This window comes from Magnolia sinica, chromosome 1 (genome assembly GCF_029962835.1).
Source record: "Magnolia sinica isolate HGM2019 chromosome 1, MsV1, whole genome shotgun sequence".
NCBI classification, from domain to species: Eukaryota; Viridiplantae; Streptophyta; class Magnoliopsida; order Magnoliales; family Magnoliaceae; genus Magnolia; species Magnolia sinica.
Genome location: NC_080573.1, coordinates 120,239,308 through 120,258,508, shown reverse-complemented (window position 1 = coordinate 120,258,508; position 19,201 = coordinate 120,239,308). Strand labels below are relative to the sequence as shown.

At 41.9% G+C, this 19,201-nt stretch overlaps 1 protein-coding gene across 1 annotated transcript in view; it reads right to left on the bottom strand.

Annotated features, from left to right (window-relative positions):
* Positions 1-18,854, bottom strand: part of LOC131255938 (uncharacterized) — a 31,200-nt gene extending 12,346 nt beyond the window's left edge. Inside the window, exons 1-5 of the mRNA XM_058256904.1 lie at positions 18,629-18,854; positions 16,912-17,037; positions 16,666-16,753; positions 12,001-12,086; positions 11,111-11,329 (exon numbers count right to left, since the gene is read on the bottom strand). Of these exons, the coding sequence (XP_058112887.1) occupies positions 11,111-11,329; positions 12,001-12,086; positions 16,666-16,753; positions 16,912-17,037; positions 18,629-18,739 (630 nt within the window). The 5' untranslated portion in view covers positions 18,740-18,854. The remainder of the gene's footprint in view (positions 1-11,110; positions 11,330-12,000; positions 12,087-16,665; positions 16,754-16,911; positions 17,038-18,628) is intronic.
* Positions 18,855-19,201: the final 347 nt, after the last annotated feature.

The following is a 19,201-nucleotide window of genomic DNA, read 5'->3' as shown; positions in this document are numbered from 1 at the left end:
TTCTTCAAGGTAATAATTTTCTTCCTTCTATTTTCCAGTTTTGGCTAATCCTTCTTCAATCAAAATCTTGAGAACCGATCTAAACCCTAAACCCCAAATTCTCTAATCCCTAATCCGAGAAACTTCTTGGTTCTTCGGACTAGTGATCTTCATTGATCGATTGGTTGTGACCATGCAAGATCGGGAGGTCTCATCCCTCGCCGGATCCAACCTAAGTAGTAATTGAATTCCATATCCCATGGTTGTAGTAATGGCCCGCTCCATTGCATGTTTCCTTTATGATTTTCTCAGTTTTGATGATTACTGTTAGAATTTTAGATCATTTATTCCTTTTATTTCCGCTGTTTAATTATGTCCATGAGCTTGCATCATAATTAGGGCTGTCCTGCGTCAATTTTGGTATCAAAGCCAGGTTTGCATGGTTTTTGTCTAGATCGAGTTATCAAATTAGGGTTGTGATTTTTAGGTTTAACTTAGGAAAGTGCCAGGTTTAGAAATTTTTCAATTTTAGAAACTTTCCAATTTTAGAAAGTTCCTAATCTGGAAAATTTCCATATTTGAGTTGTTTCCTGTGTCAACTTAATTGTGTCAGTTCATAGTAGTTTTGCATTCATCGCATTCATCTTGAAAGTCATAACACTTAGTAGTCTAGTTAGGTAGAGTTTGGTTCAAGTCTTCATTGTATGCCCACGAGAAGAGGTAGAGGTTTCGGACTTCAACCTACCATGAATAACGAGCAGTTATCTGAGCAACTTGCTCAATTGATACAAAAGATAACCGCCCTAGAAGCGGGTCAAAGGCGTGAGTTTGTCCGCCTTGAGAACCAAATTACCACTACCATGACTAAAGTGGAGCAACTAGAGGCGTCCCAAAAGGAAAACCCCGCTGTAGGGGAAGATGCGCACTCCCAAGTGGAAGGAATCATTGAAGAACGTGCTGCCACACGTGGTGGTAACGAGGATAGAGATCGTGGTAACGGTCGTGGTGTAGTGCGAGAGGCACGAGCCACATGTGGTCATCAAGACCGCTATGATCCAGATGAGCGTGCGATGAAGAGTATGAGAGTTGAGGCCCCGAGTTTTGATTGGCGCTTGGATCCCAAGGCATTCCTTGACTGGGTTGCTGACATGGACCACTACTTTGAGTGGTATGGCATGTCGGAAAACCGTCAAATGCGGTTTGCTAAGATAAAGCTTGTGGGTCAAGCCAAGCTCTTCTGGACCAACACCGAGCGTAGGATAGAGAGAGTTGGTAGAGCCCCTATCACACATTGGTATGAGATGAAAGAGAAGTTGAAGGAGAAGTACCTTCCTCTCTCATACCGTCAGAAGCTCCTTGACCAATGGCAATCCTTACGCCAAGGGTCAATGCCTGCCGCTGACTACATCGCTAAATTTGAAGAGTATGTGATGCGATGTGATATCCGAGAAGACCCTCTAGTAACGCTCTCGCGTTTTAAGACGGGCCTTTGTGCGGATCTTCAGCGCGAGCTTATTACTCGGCCCTTAACGGACTTAGATGAAGCATATCAAGTCGTGCAAGAGTTAGAGCAATATCTGAAGGTTCCTGTCGTTCGTCATTTTGAGTCCCGAGACTCCAGTGCTAGATCTAGTTTCCAAGGAACTAGACCTAATATTGGTAATCAACCTAGGGCACAGGCGACCATTCCGCCTAGGCCTAGGGAGGACAAGGGCAAAGGGGTTCTTGGTGCCGGTCCTAGTAACATGAGCCAAGTGAGGTGCTATGAGTGTGGCAACCTTGGCCACATGTCTAATCAATGTCCTACGAAGAGCCGTGGGAGAGCCTTAGTTATAGGCGAGTCCCACGAGGGTGGAGATGACCAGGGTGATTATGAAGTTGAAGAGTATCACCCTGAAGGAGGACTTACTGATGAAGAAGAAGTGGATGGAGAAGCAACGCTTGCAGTAGTCAGGCGTGTGTTAGCTCAGTCTAGAAGTAGTGCTGACTGGCGTCGAAGCACTATCTTCTACACTATTGCCAAATGTGGTGAAAAGAATTGTAAGGTGATAGTAGACAGTGGAAGTTGTCAAAATGTGATTTCCACTAGCACCTTAGATCGCTTAAAGCTGAAATCCACACCTCATCCAGACCCGTATAAAGTTTTTTGGATTGACAAGACATCCCTACCTGTTACCCAGCAATGTCTAGTCCCCATCAAGTTTGGGTCATACAAAGAGTCCCTGTGGTGTGATGTTTTACCTATGGATGTGGGACATGTTATCCTAGGTAGACCGTGGCTATTCGATAATGATGTCACGATCTTTGGCCGTTCGAATGCTTGTACTTTTATGTATAATGGTAAAAAGATCAAACTTAATCCCATGCCACCTGAGAATACACTAGGGAAGAAGAAGGATGAGAAGGCAAGTGAGCCTAGAGAAATGGGGAAATCCAAACCTAAGTCTTCACATATAATCAGCGCAAGAGAGTTTGAAAAAGAGGCTAAGGAGGATTCTATGGTGTATGCCCTTGTGGCTAGAGAAATTACACCTGAGGTTCCATCAGAGTTGCCCTGTGAGGTGACCTCGGTCCTGAAGGAATACAGTGATGTATTTCCTGAAGACTTACCAAATGAGTTGCCACCTATGAGGGACATACAGCATGCTATTGATCTTGTCCCAGGGTCTACTCTACCGAACCTTCCTCACTACAGGATGAACCCTGCAGCGCATGCAAAGTTGAAGAAGCAAGTTGATGAGCTTCTGCAAAAAGGTTTCATTCAAGAGAGTATGAGCCCGTGTGCCGTGCCTGCATTGTTGATGCCAAATAAAGACGGCACGTGGCGCATGTGTGTGGACAGTCGTGCCATAAACAAAATTACTGTCAAGTATAGGTTCCCTATACCTAGACTTGATGATATGCTTGACATGTTGGCTAGGTCCACTATATTCTCTAAGATAGACCTCAAGAGTGGATATCACCAAATCCGTATACGCCCAGGAGATGAGTGGCAGACAGCGTTTAGGACGAAAGATGGGCTGTATGAGTGGTTGGCCATGCCCTTCGGCTTGACTAACGCACCCAGTACTTTTATGCGGGTGATGACACAAGCTTTGAGGCCGTTCATGGAAAAATTCCTAGTGGTGTACTTTGACAATATTCTTATTTATAGTACCACTAAGGAATCACACCTTGAACATTTAAAGAAGGTCTGTAGTGTCCTTAGGAAGGAAAAGTTGTACGCTAATCTTAAGAAATGTGCATTCATGTCTAGCCAAGTTATGTTCTTAGGATTTATAGTATCATCTGAAGGGATGCGCGCAAACCCTGAAAAAGTCAGGGCCATAGTTAAGTGGCCAGAACCAAGGAACATTCATGAGGTGCGAAGTTTTCACGGCCTAGCAACTTTTTATCGTCGGTTCATTAGGGGTTTTAGCACGATCATGGCTCCCATTACCGAGTGCATGAAAAAGGGAGAGTTCGTGTGGTCTAAAGCCGCCGTCAAGGCTTTTAAAGAAATTAAGGGCAAGATGGTGGAAGCTCCTGTCATGCGTCTACCTGACTTTTTTAAAGTCTTTGTAGTAACGTGCGATGCGTCTGGTGTCGGTATAGGTGGAGTGTTGAGTCAAGAAGGACACCCAGTGGCTTATTTCAGTGAGAAACTGAATGAGGCAAAACAAAATTACTCGACTTACGACAAAGAATTTTATGCGATAGTGCAATCCCTGAGACATTGGCGACACTACCTCCTACCGCAAGAATTCATTTTGTTTTCTGACCATGAGGCTTTGAGATATTTGCATTCTCAGAAAAAACTCAACCCAAGGCATACCAAGTGGGTAGCGTTTCTTCAGGAATATTCGTTTGTTTTGAAACACAAGGCCAGGGTTGAAAACAAACCAGCAGATGCCCTTAGTAGGAAAGTGGTGTTGCTCAACTCCTTGAGTGTAGAGGTAGTTGGATTTGAGCAACTAAAAGATGAATACCCCATGTGTCCTGATTTTGGGGGTACTTACGCGTCGCTCTCTAGTGACCAGCATATTATGGGTGAATATGTTCTTAAAGATGACTTTCTTTTCAAGGGAGACAGACTTTGTATTCCCCGTATGTCCCTTCGTGAATTCCTCATCTGGGAGCTTCATTCAGGAGGGATAGCTGGCCATTTTGGTCGTGATAAGACCATTGCCCTTGTGGAAGATTGTTTCTATTGGCCAAGCCTCAAGCGAGACGTAGCCAAAGTTTTAGGGCAGTGTCGAACATGTCAGCTGGCAAAGCAAAGAAAACAAAATACTGAGTTGTACACGCCATTGCCAGTGCCACATGCTCCGTAGCAGGACATTAGTATGGACTTCGTGCTCGGGCTTCCCAAGACTATAAAAAAGCACGATTCCGTTTTTGTCGTTGTGGACCGTTTTTCTAAAATGGCGCATTTCCTCCCATGTTCAAAGACATCAGATGCGTCTCATGTTGCTCGTCTCTTTTTTGATGGTGTGGTGCGTCTCCATAGGTTACCTAAAACCATAGTGTCTGATCGTGATGTTCGATTTACTAGCTATTTTTGGAAGACACTGTGGCACATTATGGGAACTCGTTTGCAATTTTCTACTGCTTACCACCCACAAACAGATGGTCAAACTGAAGTGGTAAACCGTAGCCTTGGAAATCTTCTACGTTGTCTAGTGGGTGAACATGTTAAGACTTGGGACCTAATTTTACCAACTGATGAACTTGCTTATAATGGGTCAGTTAATAGATCTACAGGGTTGAGTCCTTTTGAAATTGGAAGTGGTTATAAACCTAGAATGCCCATAGATCTCTTACCTATGTCTGTTACCCAAAGGTCTTCTGAGTCAGCCGATGCATTTGCACGCCATATTCATGATTTGCATAATATTAGACAGCGGTTAAATAAAAGCAATGATGATTATAAAGTTTCAGCTGATTCTCATCGTAGAGTGCAAGAATTTCAAGAAGGGGACTATGTAATGGTGCGAATAAGGCCAGAGCGATTATCTCAAGGATCTGCAAAGAAATTACAAGCGCGTAGTGCTGGACCATTCAAGATATTACAAAAGGTTGAGTCCAATGCGTATCGGGTTGACCTTCCACCTGAAATGAGCATTAATCCAACTTTTAATGTGGAAGATCTAGTCTGTGCCCATACTCCCATTGTTGATACATCGTCCCTTTCATGGCCTTTTTCTGAGTTTGCTACCCAACCCCTTCCACCCCCTCCTCCACCCATTACCCATAAAGAAGCAATTGAGGAAATCTTGGATGACGAGATAGTATCCACGAGAGATGGGGGTTTCCAAAGGTATCTTGTCAAATGGAAGAACAAACCATCGTCTGAATCTCCGTGGCTGTCGGGCGACGCATTGCAAGGTATTGATCCAGATCTACTCGAGCGCTACAAAAGTTTCAACTCGTCGGAGTCGAGTTTTTCTCACTCGAGGGGAATTGATGCGGACACAAGCGCATTCAAGGTATACTAACGAAGAAAGCGTCAACCACAAGTGTCGTCCTTGTGGATAGGCGACTATTGAGGAGCTGAAGACCTTTCACATGTGATTGGACATATAGAAGACCCCACTCAGGGAAGACACATGTGAAGGAAGATTGGAGAAAGAAGACCGAGCGCCTAAACTTTCCCGTACTTATGTTATTTGCGCGTTTTGGACTTAGGGGTATTTTAGTAATTTTATGTCTTTATTTGCTTATTTAAGTGGGCTAAAGCCCTAAACACGAATTTCAACTATTGATTAATGAAAAGCAAACCTTTTGGTTGCCTCCTTCCTCTCTTCTCTCTAATGGTGCTTCTTCTCTTCCCTCGATCTTCTTCTTCTAATTTCTTCTTGTGCCCCTCCAACTTCTTCAAGGTAATAATTTTCTTCCTTCTATTTTCCAGTTTTGGCTAATCCTTCTTCGATCAAAATCTTGAGAACCAATCTAAACCCTAAACCCCAAATTCTCAAATCCCTAATCCGAGAAACTTCTTGGTTCTTCGGACTAGTGATCTTCATTGATCGATTGGTTGTGACCATGCAAGATCGGGAGGTCTCATCCCTCGCCGGATCCAACCTAAGTAGTAATTGAATTCCATAACCCATGGTTGTAGTGATGGCCCGCTCCATTGCATGTTTCCTTTATGATTTTCTCAGTTATGATGATTACTGTTAGAATTTTAGATCATTTATTCCTTTTATTTCCGCTGTTTAATTATGTTCATGAGCATGCATCATAATTAGGGTTGTCCTGCGTCATAAGGAGTCTCTGTGGTGTGATGTGTTGCCCATGGATAAAGGTCACATCATCCTAGGCAAACTATGGCTATTCGATAATGATGTTATGATCTACGGCCGTTCTAATGCGTGTACCTTCATGCATAACGGCAAGAAGATCAAAATTAATCCTATACCACCACAAAACACTGCACAGAAGAAAGGTGAGAAGGCTAGTGAGCCTAAAGAAGTGAGGAAATCCACACCCAAGTCTCTCCACATCATCACAGCTAAAGAGTTTGAAAGAGAGACCGAGGAGGATTGGACGATGTATGCCTTAGGGGCTAGAGAGGCTACACCAGAAGTACCAGTAGAGTTACCCCACGAGGTAGCCCCGGTCTTAGAGGAGTACAGAGATGTATTCCCTAAGGATTTGCTGGATGAGTTGCCACCCATGGGGGATATCTAGCATGCCATTGATCTTGTCTCTGGGTCGACTCTACCAAACCTTCCTCACTATAGGATGAAACCCTGCAAAGCATGTAGAGTTGAAGAAGCAGGTAGATGAGCTCCTGCGAAAGGGTTTCATACAGGAGAGCATGAGCCCGTATTTCGTACCCGCTTTACTGACACCTAAGAAAGACGGCACTTGGCACATGTGTGTGGACAATAGAGCCATTAACAAAATCATGGTCAAGTATAGGTTTCTCATACCTAAGCTTGATGACATGTTAGACATGATAGCTAAATCCACCATTTTCTTCAAAATAGATCTCAAGAGTGGGTATCACCAAATCCGTATACGTCCCGATGATGAATGGAAGAGAGCCTTCAAAACAAAGAATGGGCTATATGAGTGGTTGGTCATGTATTTTGGCTTAACTAACGCACCCAGCACTTTCATGCGGGTGATGATCCACGTATTGAAACCGTTCATGAAGAAATTCTTAGTGGTGTACTTCGACGATATCCTGATCGATAGCACCACTAAAGAATCACACCTTGAACATTTGAAATTGGTCTATAACGTCCTTAGGGCGAAGAAATTATACGCTAACTTTAAAAAGTGTTCGTTCATGTCCAATCAGGTTGTGTTCTTAGGGTTTATCGTGCCAGCAGAAGGGATGCGTGCAGACCCAGAGAAAGTCAAGGCCATAGTTGATTGGCCTGAACCGAGGAATATCCATGAAGTGTGAAGTTTCCATGGCTTGGCCACATTCTATCGTCGATTCATTAGGAGTTTTAGCACGATTATGGCTCCCATTACAGAGTGTATGAAGAAGAGAGAATTCGTGTAGTCGAAAGCCGCGGTTAATGCTTTCAAAGAAATTAAGGGCAAGATAGTCAAAGGTCCCGTCATGCGCCTTCCCGACTTTTCTAAAGTCTTTGAAGTTACGTGTGATGCATTTGATGTTGGTATATGTGGAGTCTTGAGTCAAGAGGGTCATCCTGTTGCCTATTTCAGTGAGAAATTGAATGAGGCAAAACAAAAATACTATACCTATGATAATGAATTTTATGCGGCAGTGCAGTCTTTGAGACATTAGCGCAACTACCTCCTACCACAGGATTTGTCTTATTCTCTGATCATGAGGCCTTACGTTATCTTCACTCCCAGAAGAAACTTAACCCAAGACATGCTAAGTGGGTTGCGTTCCTTCAAGAATATTCGTTTGTCTTGAAACACAAGGCCGGAGTAGATAATAAACCAGTCGATGCCCTTAGCCGTAAAGTGGTGTTGCTTAATTCTTTAAGTGTAGGGGTTGTCGGCTTTGAGCAACTGAGAGATGAGTACCTCACATGTCCATATTTTGGGGGGTACGTATATGTCACTTTTGAGTGATCAACAAAGTGCGGGGAGTTTCGTATTGAGAGATGGATTCCTTTTTAAAGGAAATCGTTTATGTATTCCGCGTACGTCCCTCAGTGAATTCCTCGTCTGGAAGCTTCATTCGGGAGGGATAGCTGGCCACTTTAGCCGCGATAAGACTAATGCCCTCGTAGATGATCATTTCTACTCGCCAAGTCTCAAGCGAGATGTCGCCAAAATTTTAGGACAATGTAGAACGTGTCAGATGGCGAAGCAACAAAACGTGTGCTTGGGCTTCCTAAGACGATTAAAAAGCACAATTCCATTTTTGTTGTGAACTGCTTCTCTAAGATGGCGCATTTCAACCCGTGTTCTAAAACTTCGGATGCGTCTAATATTGCTAAGGTCTTTTTCGATAGTGTGTGTGGTCCGTCTCCATAGTTACCTAAGACTATAGTGTCTGACCGTGATGTCAAATTTACCAGCTATTTTTGGAAGACACTATGGCACATGATGGGAACATGTTTGCAGTTTTCTACTGCATACCATCCCCAAACTGATGGCCAAACTGAGGTGGTTAACCGCAGCCGTGGAAACCTCTTATGATGTTTAGTGGGCGAACATGTGAAACTTGGGATTTGATTCTACCTATAGTCGAGTTTGCCTACAATAGTTTAGTCAATAGATCTACAGGGTTGAGTCCATTTAAAATTGTTAGTGGGTATGAACCTCGGTTGTCCATAGACTTGTTACCCATGTCAGTTACCCCATAGACTTGTTATCCATGTCAGTTACCCAAAGATCTTCTGAGTCAGCCGATGCATTTGCACGACACATTCATGACTTGCATGCATATGTTAAACAGCAAATAAATGCGAGTAATGATAATTATAAATGTTCAGCTGACCAACATCATAGGTGGACAAAATTTAATGAAGAGGATTATATAATAGTTAGGATTAAACCAGAGCGGTTACTTCCAGGTTCCGCTAAGAAATTACAAGCTCGCAATACTGGACCATTCAAAGTATTGCGTAAAATTGAGTCTAATGCATACAGGGTAGACCTTCCACCTGAAATGGGAATAAATCCGACGATTAATGTGGAAGATATAGTCCTCTGTCCTAACCCTTCAATTGTTTCTTCTTCCCACCCTTGACCACTTTCTGACTTTACTTCTCAACCTACTCCACCGCTTCCACCGTAAGGAAGAGTTTGAAGGGATAGTGGATGAGGAGATTGTTTCCACATGAGATGGGGGCTTCCAATGGTACCTTGTCAAAGGGAAAACAAGCCACCATCCGATTCCACGTGGCTTACAGAAGCGAAACTGCAGCGGATTGATCTGAACCTTCTCGAGACGCGCAAGTGTTTTAACTCGTCAAAGCCAAGTTTTTCTCACCCAAGGGGAGTTGATGAGGACATCAAACCCTTCAAAGTTTATCAAATACGAAGGCGGCCAACGAATACATCTTTATGACTCGATGATGGTTCGTGGCACAACCAATGAGGATTTTGAAGACGTTACACGTGTCCTTAGATTAATTGAAGGCCCCACATTAGGAGGACACACGTGTAGGATAAGTTAGAAGACTGACTGTTACGCAGAATTATTATTATTTTTTTAGAAAGCTTTGTTTTGGGTGTTTTTTTTTCTTTTGTTATAGGGGTAGTTTAGTCATTTTCTTTTCAATCCAAATTTTATAAATAGAGTGCTTTCTACCTTAAACCTAATAATGTTTTTTAATGAAAGCTTGGTGCCTCCTTCCCCTCTCTCTGTGGTAAATTCTTCTCTTCCCCTAATCTCTTCTCTTCTTTTAACTTTTATTTCTAACCCTCCAACCTTCTTCTTCTCTTTCTATGTCTAGTCTTTTTCTTTATTGCTATTGACCCTGAAATTTTGAGAATTGATCCCAACTCTCTCTCAGATTTTCCAGTCGTCCCTATTCCAGAAATCCTTTGATTTCCTGGACCAAGGAAGCTGCATTGATTGTTGGATTGAAACCACACAAGATCGGGAGGTCTCATCCCTCGCCGGATCCAATCCACACATGATTTGAATACGGTACCGCAGGATTGTGATGATGGTCTGCAACCATTGCATGTTCCCTTTATTATTATCTTTACTATGATGTGGAATGTGAACATTTCAATTGATTTGCTTAGTTTATTTCGCTAGATAATTTTTGTGCTCACACATGCATTCTAGTTTAGACCATCCTGCATCACAATATTTTACTTAAAAACATAAAAACATAAATAGTGTTTTGTGAACATAAAAATAGTGGATTGAGTAAAGTCCTTCAAATAAAAACATAAAACTAAATATAAATAGTGTCTTGTGAACAGGTGCACATATGCACGGATGGGTCTTATCCCATCTCATTATCAAATTAGGAAGAGAGCCTATGAATGATATAATACACGAAATCGATTCCCTACCAGAGATAAAGGAAAAAAATAATAATAATAATAATCAAAAGGGGGGAGACAGGGAAGAGACAAGGAATCACTCCACTCCATGGATAGTGAACACAGATTCATCGTTTAGCACTTTAACTTCCTTTTGGGTCAGAAACGCAGGGTATCCCCATTGCCCGTTATGTCTATATATCAATGTCCATATTAACCACAGAAGTGTCATAGATGTTGATTAACATACTTGTGAGGCCATCTGATAAGTTGAAGATGCTTACTTTAAAGAATGGTTTTTTTTTTTTAGAAAAGCGAATGAAAAAGTTTAATCACAGATAATAGTAGCAAGAACTCTTGCATTATAATATGAAGTTACCATTGAGCTCCAGGATAACTTCTATGAGATTACACTGCAATTTCTTCAACCAAAAAGTTTGAATTGACGATGGTATCTTCCAGTGTGAAAATGTCCTTTGCATGATAGAAAGCAATTACATGGTGGACCATTAATGGAGAATTTATTCAGACATGAATTTCTTTTCATCGCTAGAAATTGGGAGGAAATGTTGGACTGGTGAGCTTTGCCAACATGACTGAGGTCACAGCTGACAGGTCACAAATCACAACTTTCTGAGTCTGATACCACTGGATCTGGAAGATCACTGTCAACACTAGATGAATCACAAATATAGATTGAAAATACCTTAGTGGCTTTGGAAGTTGATCTCGAATCACCAGTGTCCTGTTCAAAGCTTTCCCCCCTTGCAGACCCTGATGTCGACAACGCATTCTCTGAGGAGCTCCAAGATGATTCGACCTCTATGATTGAACTGTTTGTAACTGGAGGTACGGGTACAGGTCTTGGCATGTGCTTCTGTTTCCCATCTAGTGACTGGAAAGCAATGACCTGGATTCTTCCAACCTGAAATGATACCCAAAATGTCAGAGTTGTGCATATTATGAAGTTTTTGCCAAACCCACATGCACCTCTAGATTCGGCCAAACAATGCAAACCTGGCATTGTGTGGGACTACCAAGCTATGCATCAAGTACATGACATGGACAATGATCAGGCTGGTTCCCCAATCAGATGGGCCATGTCTATAAATTGAATGCAGGCCTTTCACAATTTTCTTTAAACGAGTCATTGGGTTTTGCATGCATGTGCAGCCCACCTGATGAGTTGACTGGCTTGATTATCGAGCCAAGGTGTTTGCCACATGGCCCACCTAATTCACGGCTCAGATATCCTACACATGCCACATCAGCATGTGTGGCCACTAGTAGAGGCGTGTATGGCTTAACAATACTCCTTATCATACGAACTAAACAGTTGAATAAAGTACACCATGAGGAAAGATTGTGTGAGCACAGTGTGCACCAAGAGTCGATGAGCACATATCTCCAACTGTCCAATGATGGTGAGCTAGAATCTTAACATGCATCTTGAAATGGTGAAAAATTGGCAATTGAAAATTCACCATTTCAAATGCCCATTAGATTCCCACCGTCTCTAATGATGGGAGACAATAATGCATGCAGTGATGCTTGGTACTCTGTGCACTCAGGTCATTCTCATATTCTCATACACACCTTTTGGGCATCTTCACTGAAACAAGAAAATATCAATCCGATGAACCCCGCATCCAGAAGTTGATACATTGCCTGAGTTCGCACATCTGCATATTGTACATTCAAGGGATAAATTTCACTTCAAGTGGGTTACATGAAATCATATCAAACATTCCGCTAAGGAAATTAGAAGTCTCAAAGTGAAAGCTAGGGGATTAGTCGCAGTTTCAAAAAAAAAAAAAAAAAAAAAGATAGGGGATTAGTGCTCGATCTCCAAGAAAGAATTACCAATAAGCAACTTCATTTTATTAAGCATGAAGCAAAAAAGAGAAGCTTGAGAATTCAAAAACAAGTATTCCTAGAGCAGCCCGAATAAAAGCAGATAAAGCAGATATTAGGTTCATCTTTCTTCTAACCCTATATAAGAAATCCCGTGGAACCCATGTGATTTGAGGACCGTGTGAAGCGGGTGGCTCGTGTGAGGCAGAACCCATGGATTTGGGACCCACAAGGAGGTTTCGACCGAGGACCTAAACCATGGATTTGGGGCCTAGGCTATGAGATAAAGGGGTTAATTCGCCATGCTCTATCAGTTCGAGCTTTTAGAGCAATTGGTTAATTGTCTTGCATCAAATTGGTGTTAGAGTGGGAGGTCTCGTGTTCGAGACTCCTCACCATGGGTGATTAATGCGGATGCATTTTCACATCGGACTCGAGTGGGGTGGCTGTGGAATACGGGGGCACACTCAGAGTGGGCAGCCTACGGAACCCATGGATTTGGGGCCCACAAGGAGGGTTCGGCCGAGGACCTAATCCATGTATTTGGGGCCTGGGCCATGAGATATAGGGATTAATTCGTCATGCTCTATCAATTCAAGCTTTTAGAGCAAGTGGTTAATTGTCCTGCATCACAATGGGCAAGCCCAGGGCTAATTCGGTCCTGGATTTTGAACTACTCAGGGCGGGCCAGCAACGTCCAGCCTATTTTAAATATTGATTTTGCCTGGCCCAAGCCAGCCATTTCCAGCCCTAAAAATGCCCTTCCTTGGTTGAGCATCCGCCACATAATTTGTCTGCCAATGCATTACCCATAGAATTTAAATGGTTCATAATCTCATCCATGACATATGTTGTGGACAGTCTGGGTCGTGACAAGGCCCCTGGGCCCACAAATTATTTATGGTTTAATATTTTATCAGAAGATGCAGATGCGTCTTGGAAAGTCCAATTACTGAATTAGAAATCAAAGCAATTGTGGACAGTCTGGGTCGTGACAAGGCCCCTCGGCCCAATGGATTTCTGCTCGCCTTTTTGCAAGTTTTCTGGAACATTGTGAAAGTAAGCGTAGCCAACTTTATTAAGGAATTCTTCGTAAATGGAACTCTCCCCCGAGTTAGGAGCCTCCTTTATTACTATAATACCCAAAATAGAAGGATTCGAAGGCTTAAAGGACTTTAGGCCTATTAGTATCATCGGGAGTTCGTATAAAATACTAGCCAAAGTTCTTGCCTCCAGATTTAGATTTAGAGGAGTGTTGGAAACCATCATTTCCCCTAATGAGAGGGCCTTTGTGGGAGGATACCAAATTTTGGACTTTGTTCTTATAGCCCACGGGTGCAACAACTCCCACTTTCATGAAAAGAAGGCTAACATTATTTGCAAGTTAACATGGAGAAGGCTTACAACCATGTTGAATGGGAGTTCTTGGTCTATATGCTCGCAAGATTGGGTTATGGATAAAAATGAAGTGGACGACAGCATGCATGAGCTCCCTTGTTTTTTCAATGTTAGTGAACAGGTCTCCAAAAGGCTTTTTCAAACCTTCCAGGGGTCTTAGACAAGGGGATCCACTCTCCCCTCATTTATTTATAATTGTTGTCGAAGCCTTCAGCCGGTTGCTAGCAAAAGGCCAAGAAACTGAGATTTTCAATAGATTCAGGATATCTAAGTTGGGTGATCGGGTGTCGCATCTCCAGTTTGCTGATGGCACTATAATTTCCAGTGAAGCGGACCCTTCTATGGTTTGATAATTTAAAGGAAGTTGTTATCTGCCTCAAAGCAGTCTCTGGTTTGAAGATCAATGTGGGCAAGAGTGAGATGCTAGGTTTTCACCTTTCCAAAGCCGAAACTGTGAGGATGGCGTCCCCATTTGGATGCAGAGTTGGGTCGTTTCCCTCTACCTATTTGGGGTTGTCGTTGTGCATTGAAAAACCCACCAAGCACCCGTGGGACAAGAAGATTAAGAGAATTGAAAAGAAAATTATCTTCGTAGAAGAGTCAATATCCATCCCTAGGTGGTCGGCTTACGCTCATCAAGTTTGATTTCTCCAGCATGCCTACTTAGTTCATGTCGATTTTCAAGTGTCCCACATCGGTGCGCGAGAAACTAGACAAACTTCATAGAGACTTCTTTTGGAGGGTATCTAATGAAGAGTTCAAATTCCACCTTCTCAAATGGGAAGAGGTTTGTAAGCCAGTGGACCAAGGAAGTGCGGGAGTGAGAGCTTTGTGGCATGAATGACGCCCTTCTAAGCAAGTGGTTATGGCGTTTCGGTACGAAGGTGGGAAGCTTTTGATGCGAGTTGGTGGCAAGCAAGTATGGCCTCTAAGAACTGGGATGGGAGACTAAGAAATCATCGCTCTATCAGGCCTCTCACATCTAGAAGTGTATTGTAGCTCAACACTCAGTGTTCTGTCAAGCGAGTTCCTTCTCATTAGGGGACGGCTCCAGAATTCATTTTTGGGAGGATTCCTGGTGCGGAGATACTCCTTTCAGGCAAGATTTCCCAAGCTTGGCTCTTCTTGCTCCATCTTCTACTACATGCGTAAGGGACTTCTACTCTAGAAGTGGGCTCTCCTGCTCTTGGGCCTTATGCCATCTTCAGTATGTTACTCCATCAACAGACCAAGATTCTATGTTTTGGAGTGCGCATAGGTCAGGGCGTTTTTCTATCAAATTGCTATACAAGTTGATTCGTGACTCTAAGGGAGATGTTGCTACTCAAATGAAGCATGCCTTTCATTTCTAGTCCTACGGAGCCCTGCCCAAGGAGACTACATTCACATGGCTCAAGGGAAGGAAATGGGTCTTAACTATAAATAATCTCCCAAAGCGATTGATGCCTATTCCAAACACGTGTTGTTTATGTTTGCAAGATGCGGAAACTGTTGATCATTTGTTTATCTCATGCCCTTTCTCATCCAAGGTGTGGGGGAATCTTCTTGTAAAGTATGAGGTGTCGCGGGTCATGCCGAGATGCATTTCAAAACTTCTTTGGGCTTGGCATGGGAGCATAAGAGGGAAGATCGATCAGGCCACATGGCACCTCTCCTTGCCATTTGTGTGGTGGGTTGTTCGGGAGGAGAGAAATAGGAGGACTATTCGGAATGCCTCTACGTCAATCGAAGCGGTAGTAGAGGTGGTCAAAGTGGCTATTTCGAGGGTTGTCTCTCGATAGTTTCTCTTTTGGGGTTGCCGCTTGAGACAGTTTTTGGGATTGTTGCTATGTTTTCTTTTCTTTGTATTCCTTTCCTGCCCCGCATTTGTGGGTAGGCTTTTTTAGTAAAATTCTCTTTAACCCTCAATCAAAATTCTATGACATATGCTACTCTCCAACTGAATTTTTCTAAAGTGTCCATGATTTAGCATTTAGAGAATCGCTTCTACTGTTAGCCGCCCCTCCAAAGACTTTGAGCATTTTCACCCTTGGCGTACAGCCCTTGCCTCTGCTTCACATGAATATTTAATTCTAATTACACCATAAAAGTGCAAACAGCGTCGAGTCTAAGAAACACCTCCAGGACCTGCCAGCCCAATGTTTAACCCTAGAATTTATGATGAAAGTTTGCTTGATGAGACCCGCTGTAAGGATCCTTCCCAAACGTTATCCTTCATATTTTTTCTCAACAACTACAACTCCATTTTCTAATACAATCTCTCAGGTTTACTCCTAAAAGATCCATTTGGGTTTTATTGGAGAAAAAGGTCGAAAGCATTCACAATTTCAAGGTCTAATGCAATAATTCTGATTTTTATTTTTTATTTTGAAAGATATACTTTAGAAATTTGTGATCTTGTAACTGAAGTATATACTTATACATTTTCCTCCAATCTTTTTTTTTCCTTTCAAGCAAATAAATAGGATTAAAGGAAGACATAAACAACGCATCTGCCAAGCGGGAAAAGGATTAAAAGCACTGAAGAGAGGAATTGGAATTGAGAACATCTCAAATGCAACTAGCTGTAGATTAAAAGCCCGTGCAACTAATTGCCTGAAAGGCCCCTAATGGTATACGTATGGCATCCAGCCCCGCCCAGCATGAAAATAGGACACCCAAAAAATCAGGCTAATCCAACCGTCAGGTGGGTCAGACCATAGAAAACAATGCAAAACAACCGAAAAACTTCCAATTCGCGTGGGCTTAGATCAATCTGATTTTTGACGCGTTCGATTTTCATGGTGGCAACCCTGCTAGATAGGTTGGATACCACATACACACCATGGTGGGCCCCAAACAGAACTACTTGCACACACTTCTCATCAACAACTAGTTGCCTGTGAAAAGTTCTCTTTGTTATTTAATTAAAAAACTGTGTATGTTTGAGAAACAACCCTGGTCATGATCAAACTTCAAAAGCAATGCTGATGAGACATATTAGCAACAAGTATCATAAATCATACTTACCAACATGAGAAGGCAGCACTGTAATGTGTGGGTGTGAATGATACCACCCAATCACTCTTGTTGTTATTCCTGTTGTCAGTGTCATTCTGTGCTATTCAATTAAGTTAAGCATCTTCAACAACAACCCTTGATTAATTAGTTCAACCAAATTTTCAAATTTAACAAAATTAGAATAAATAAAGCAACAAAGCCCCAAATAAAAAAATAAAAAAAAAGGACAACAAAACGAACTAAAAAAATGGATATCTCGGCCTGATGTGATGCTGCTGCCAACTGCTCAGGATTGGTCTCAACACGGTCCTTGCGACGATCAGACCGTGTCTGAGGCGATGCACCCCAGATTAGAGCGGTGGCATTCCCATTACTCGAGTACTGAAATTGCAACATCAAAACAAGCAAGAAAATGGGTATGAGATATCCATTAATACAATTTCTCTAATATGAAATTTTATTAAGAAAGGAAGGCGAAGTAATAGAATGGAAAGGGCAACACCCTAAGAATTTGTGCATTCCGCTCTCCAAGAATCACATAAGGGCCAAAATTCAAGTACTTCTTCCTCCAAAACAACCAACACAATCCCTAACACAAAATCTACCCAAATGGTGCAAAGAGTATCTCAATTCAATAGACAACCCAATGTCATGGATGCATGACTCTTTCAGTTCCATTCACCAATAGGAAAGAAAAAAAAAATGTAGAAATAGCTTAAGTCTACATGACCTATGTCCGGAAATTCAACTCATCTCAAGAAATGAAACAGCCATCACAAAATTTATAATAATTTAGACAGCAGTAGAGATCATTTCATAAAGATGAATGCTGAGGCAAGTTGCACATTGCATCGCCAAGCCTATTTGCCACACACAGGCGAGAGCTGGACCGTTCATCAGGCAGGCTCCAAAGCAATGTGCCCCAGACCGAAAAACAGAAAGTGGAGCAGTAGGTGAGTCAATCATGTACCAAAAGACGGACTGTTGAAAAAGGATAACCAACATGTCACATTCAACATTTGAAGTTCCCATAAGATACTTATTGGGTCACAGTTTCATGTCAAATGCGATTTATTTTTTTTTTGGAAAGTTATGTCAAATGCAAAATTCCCGCGCATATTCTACATTATAGCCTGCAACTGATTCAGCTTTCACTTCCGGGAGATCAGACAGACCTCAATTAGCTTCTGTTAGACGAGGAATGAGGAACATAACCAACATGTGTGGTTGGCAGCCAAGATCTTGTGCATGTGTGTCTGCATATGGAGAAACTGCATTGGAAGGATGCAGATGCATGACATGCATAAGCATTTTATCATTCTCTTCTCTCTTCTTTTTTTCATAAGATAACCAATTTCTTGAAATTTAATTCTGTCAACGCCATTCCTACTATAAATTAAAGCTGTAGAACTCAAACACATAACGTTCAAGACGGGGAAGTAAAAAAAGATCCAAAATCACATAAGCAATAGACAATCGCGCAATCAAGTTCTACCAACACAATATTCAGTAAAAAAAAAAAAAAAATCCAAACAAACACTAGGAAAAGAAAACCCGATTCTCAAAATAACCAAAACTCTTCAAACTCCATTCCTCTGGTAATTCCAAACACCCCATTCCAAGAAACCAAAACCCAAAATTCTTACTTTAAAAATAATAATAATAATAATAAACAATTCAGTTCAATTCAATCCATCTCATCTGAAGCAATACAACACCCACCACAAATAAATAAATAATCCCATTTTAGAAAGGAAAAAAAAAAAAAAGACCCACAGACTCAAAACTCTTCCAACCTCATTCCATCCAAATTCCAAACATCAGAACTCCACCCAAAACAAAACCCATAAAAACCTCTCAAAATCTCACTAGAAGGTACAGAGAATCCCAGCCATCAATCAAAAGATTATTTTTTTAAAAAGGAAATTAGATAGAAAAAATCCCATGGTTTTTGTCAGAATTACAATCAGACCTGGATGTCACCGAGGAGGAGGCCCATGATCTCTTCAGTCTCTGTAGACAAAGAATGGGTGAGGCATGTCAGCCACACTTCTTCTGACATTTTCACCCCTGTAAGTGACATTTTCGATCCACTTCTTTCTCTTTTCTCAGATGATTTTAGACTTCTTTTTCTGTGAATGAGAGAGAAAGAGAGGGGTTTTGGGGCTGCTTTCGATCTCGGAGAGTCACCAACAACCTACAGCATGGAGTAGTTATTTGAGAGAAATGATCTCATGCAGCGGCTGTATCTTAACTTCTACAAATAGCTATTTCCTCCCATGTATGTGTCATATATGCAGAATATCTGATCTGTGAAGACTGTGGGCCCCACTATAATGATCACTTATTTATGAAATAAGTCAGATTAAATTATTTTTTGGGCCATCACACTGCACTGAGTCAAACCATTGGCAATCTAATGATTTTAGTGTTTTTTCACCCATCTTTGAGTGGATCTGGCTAATTTTTCGTATCTCATCATTATCATCATGTGTAAAACTATTTTATCGGATTAGATTTTACACACATCTGATAAAAAATCGTG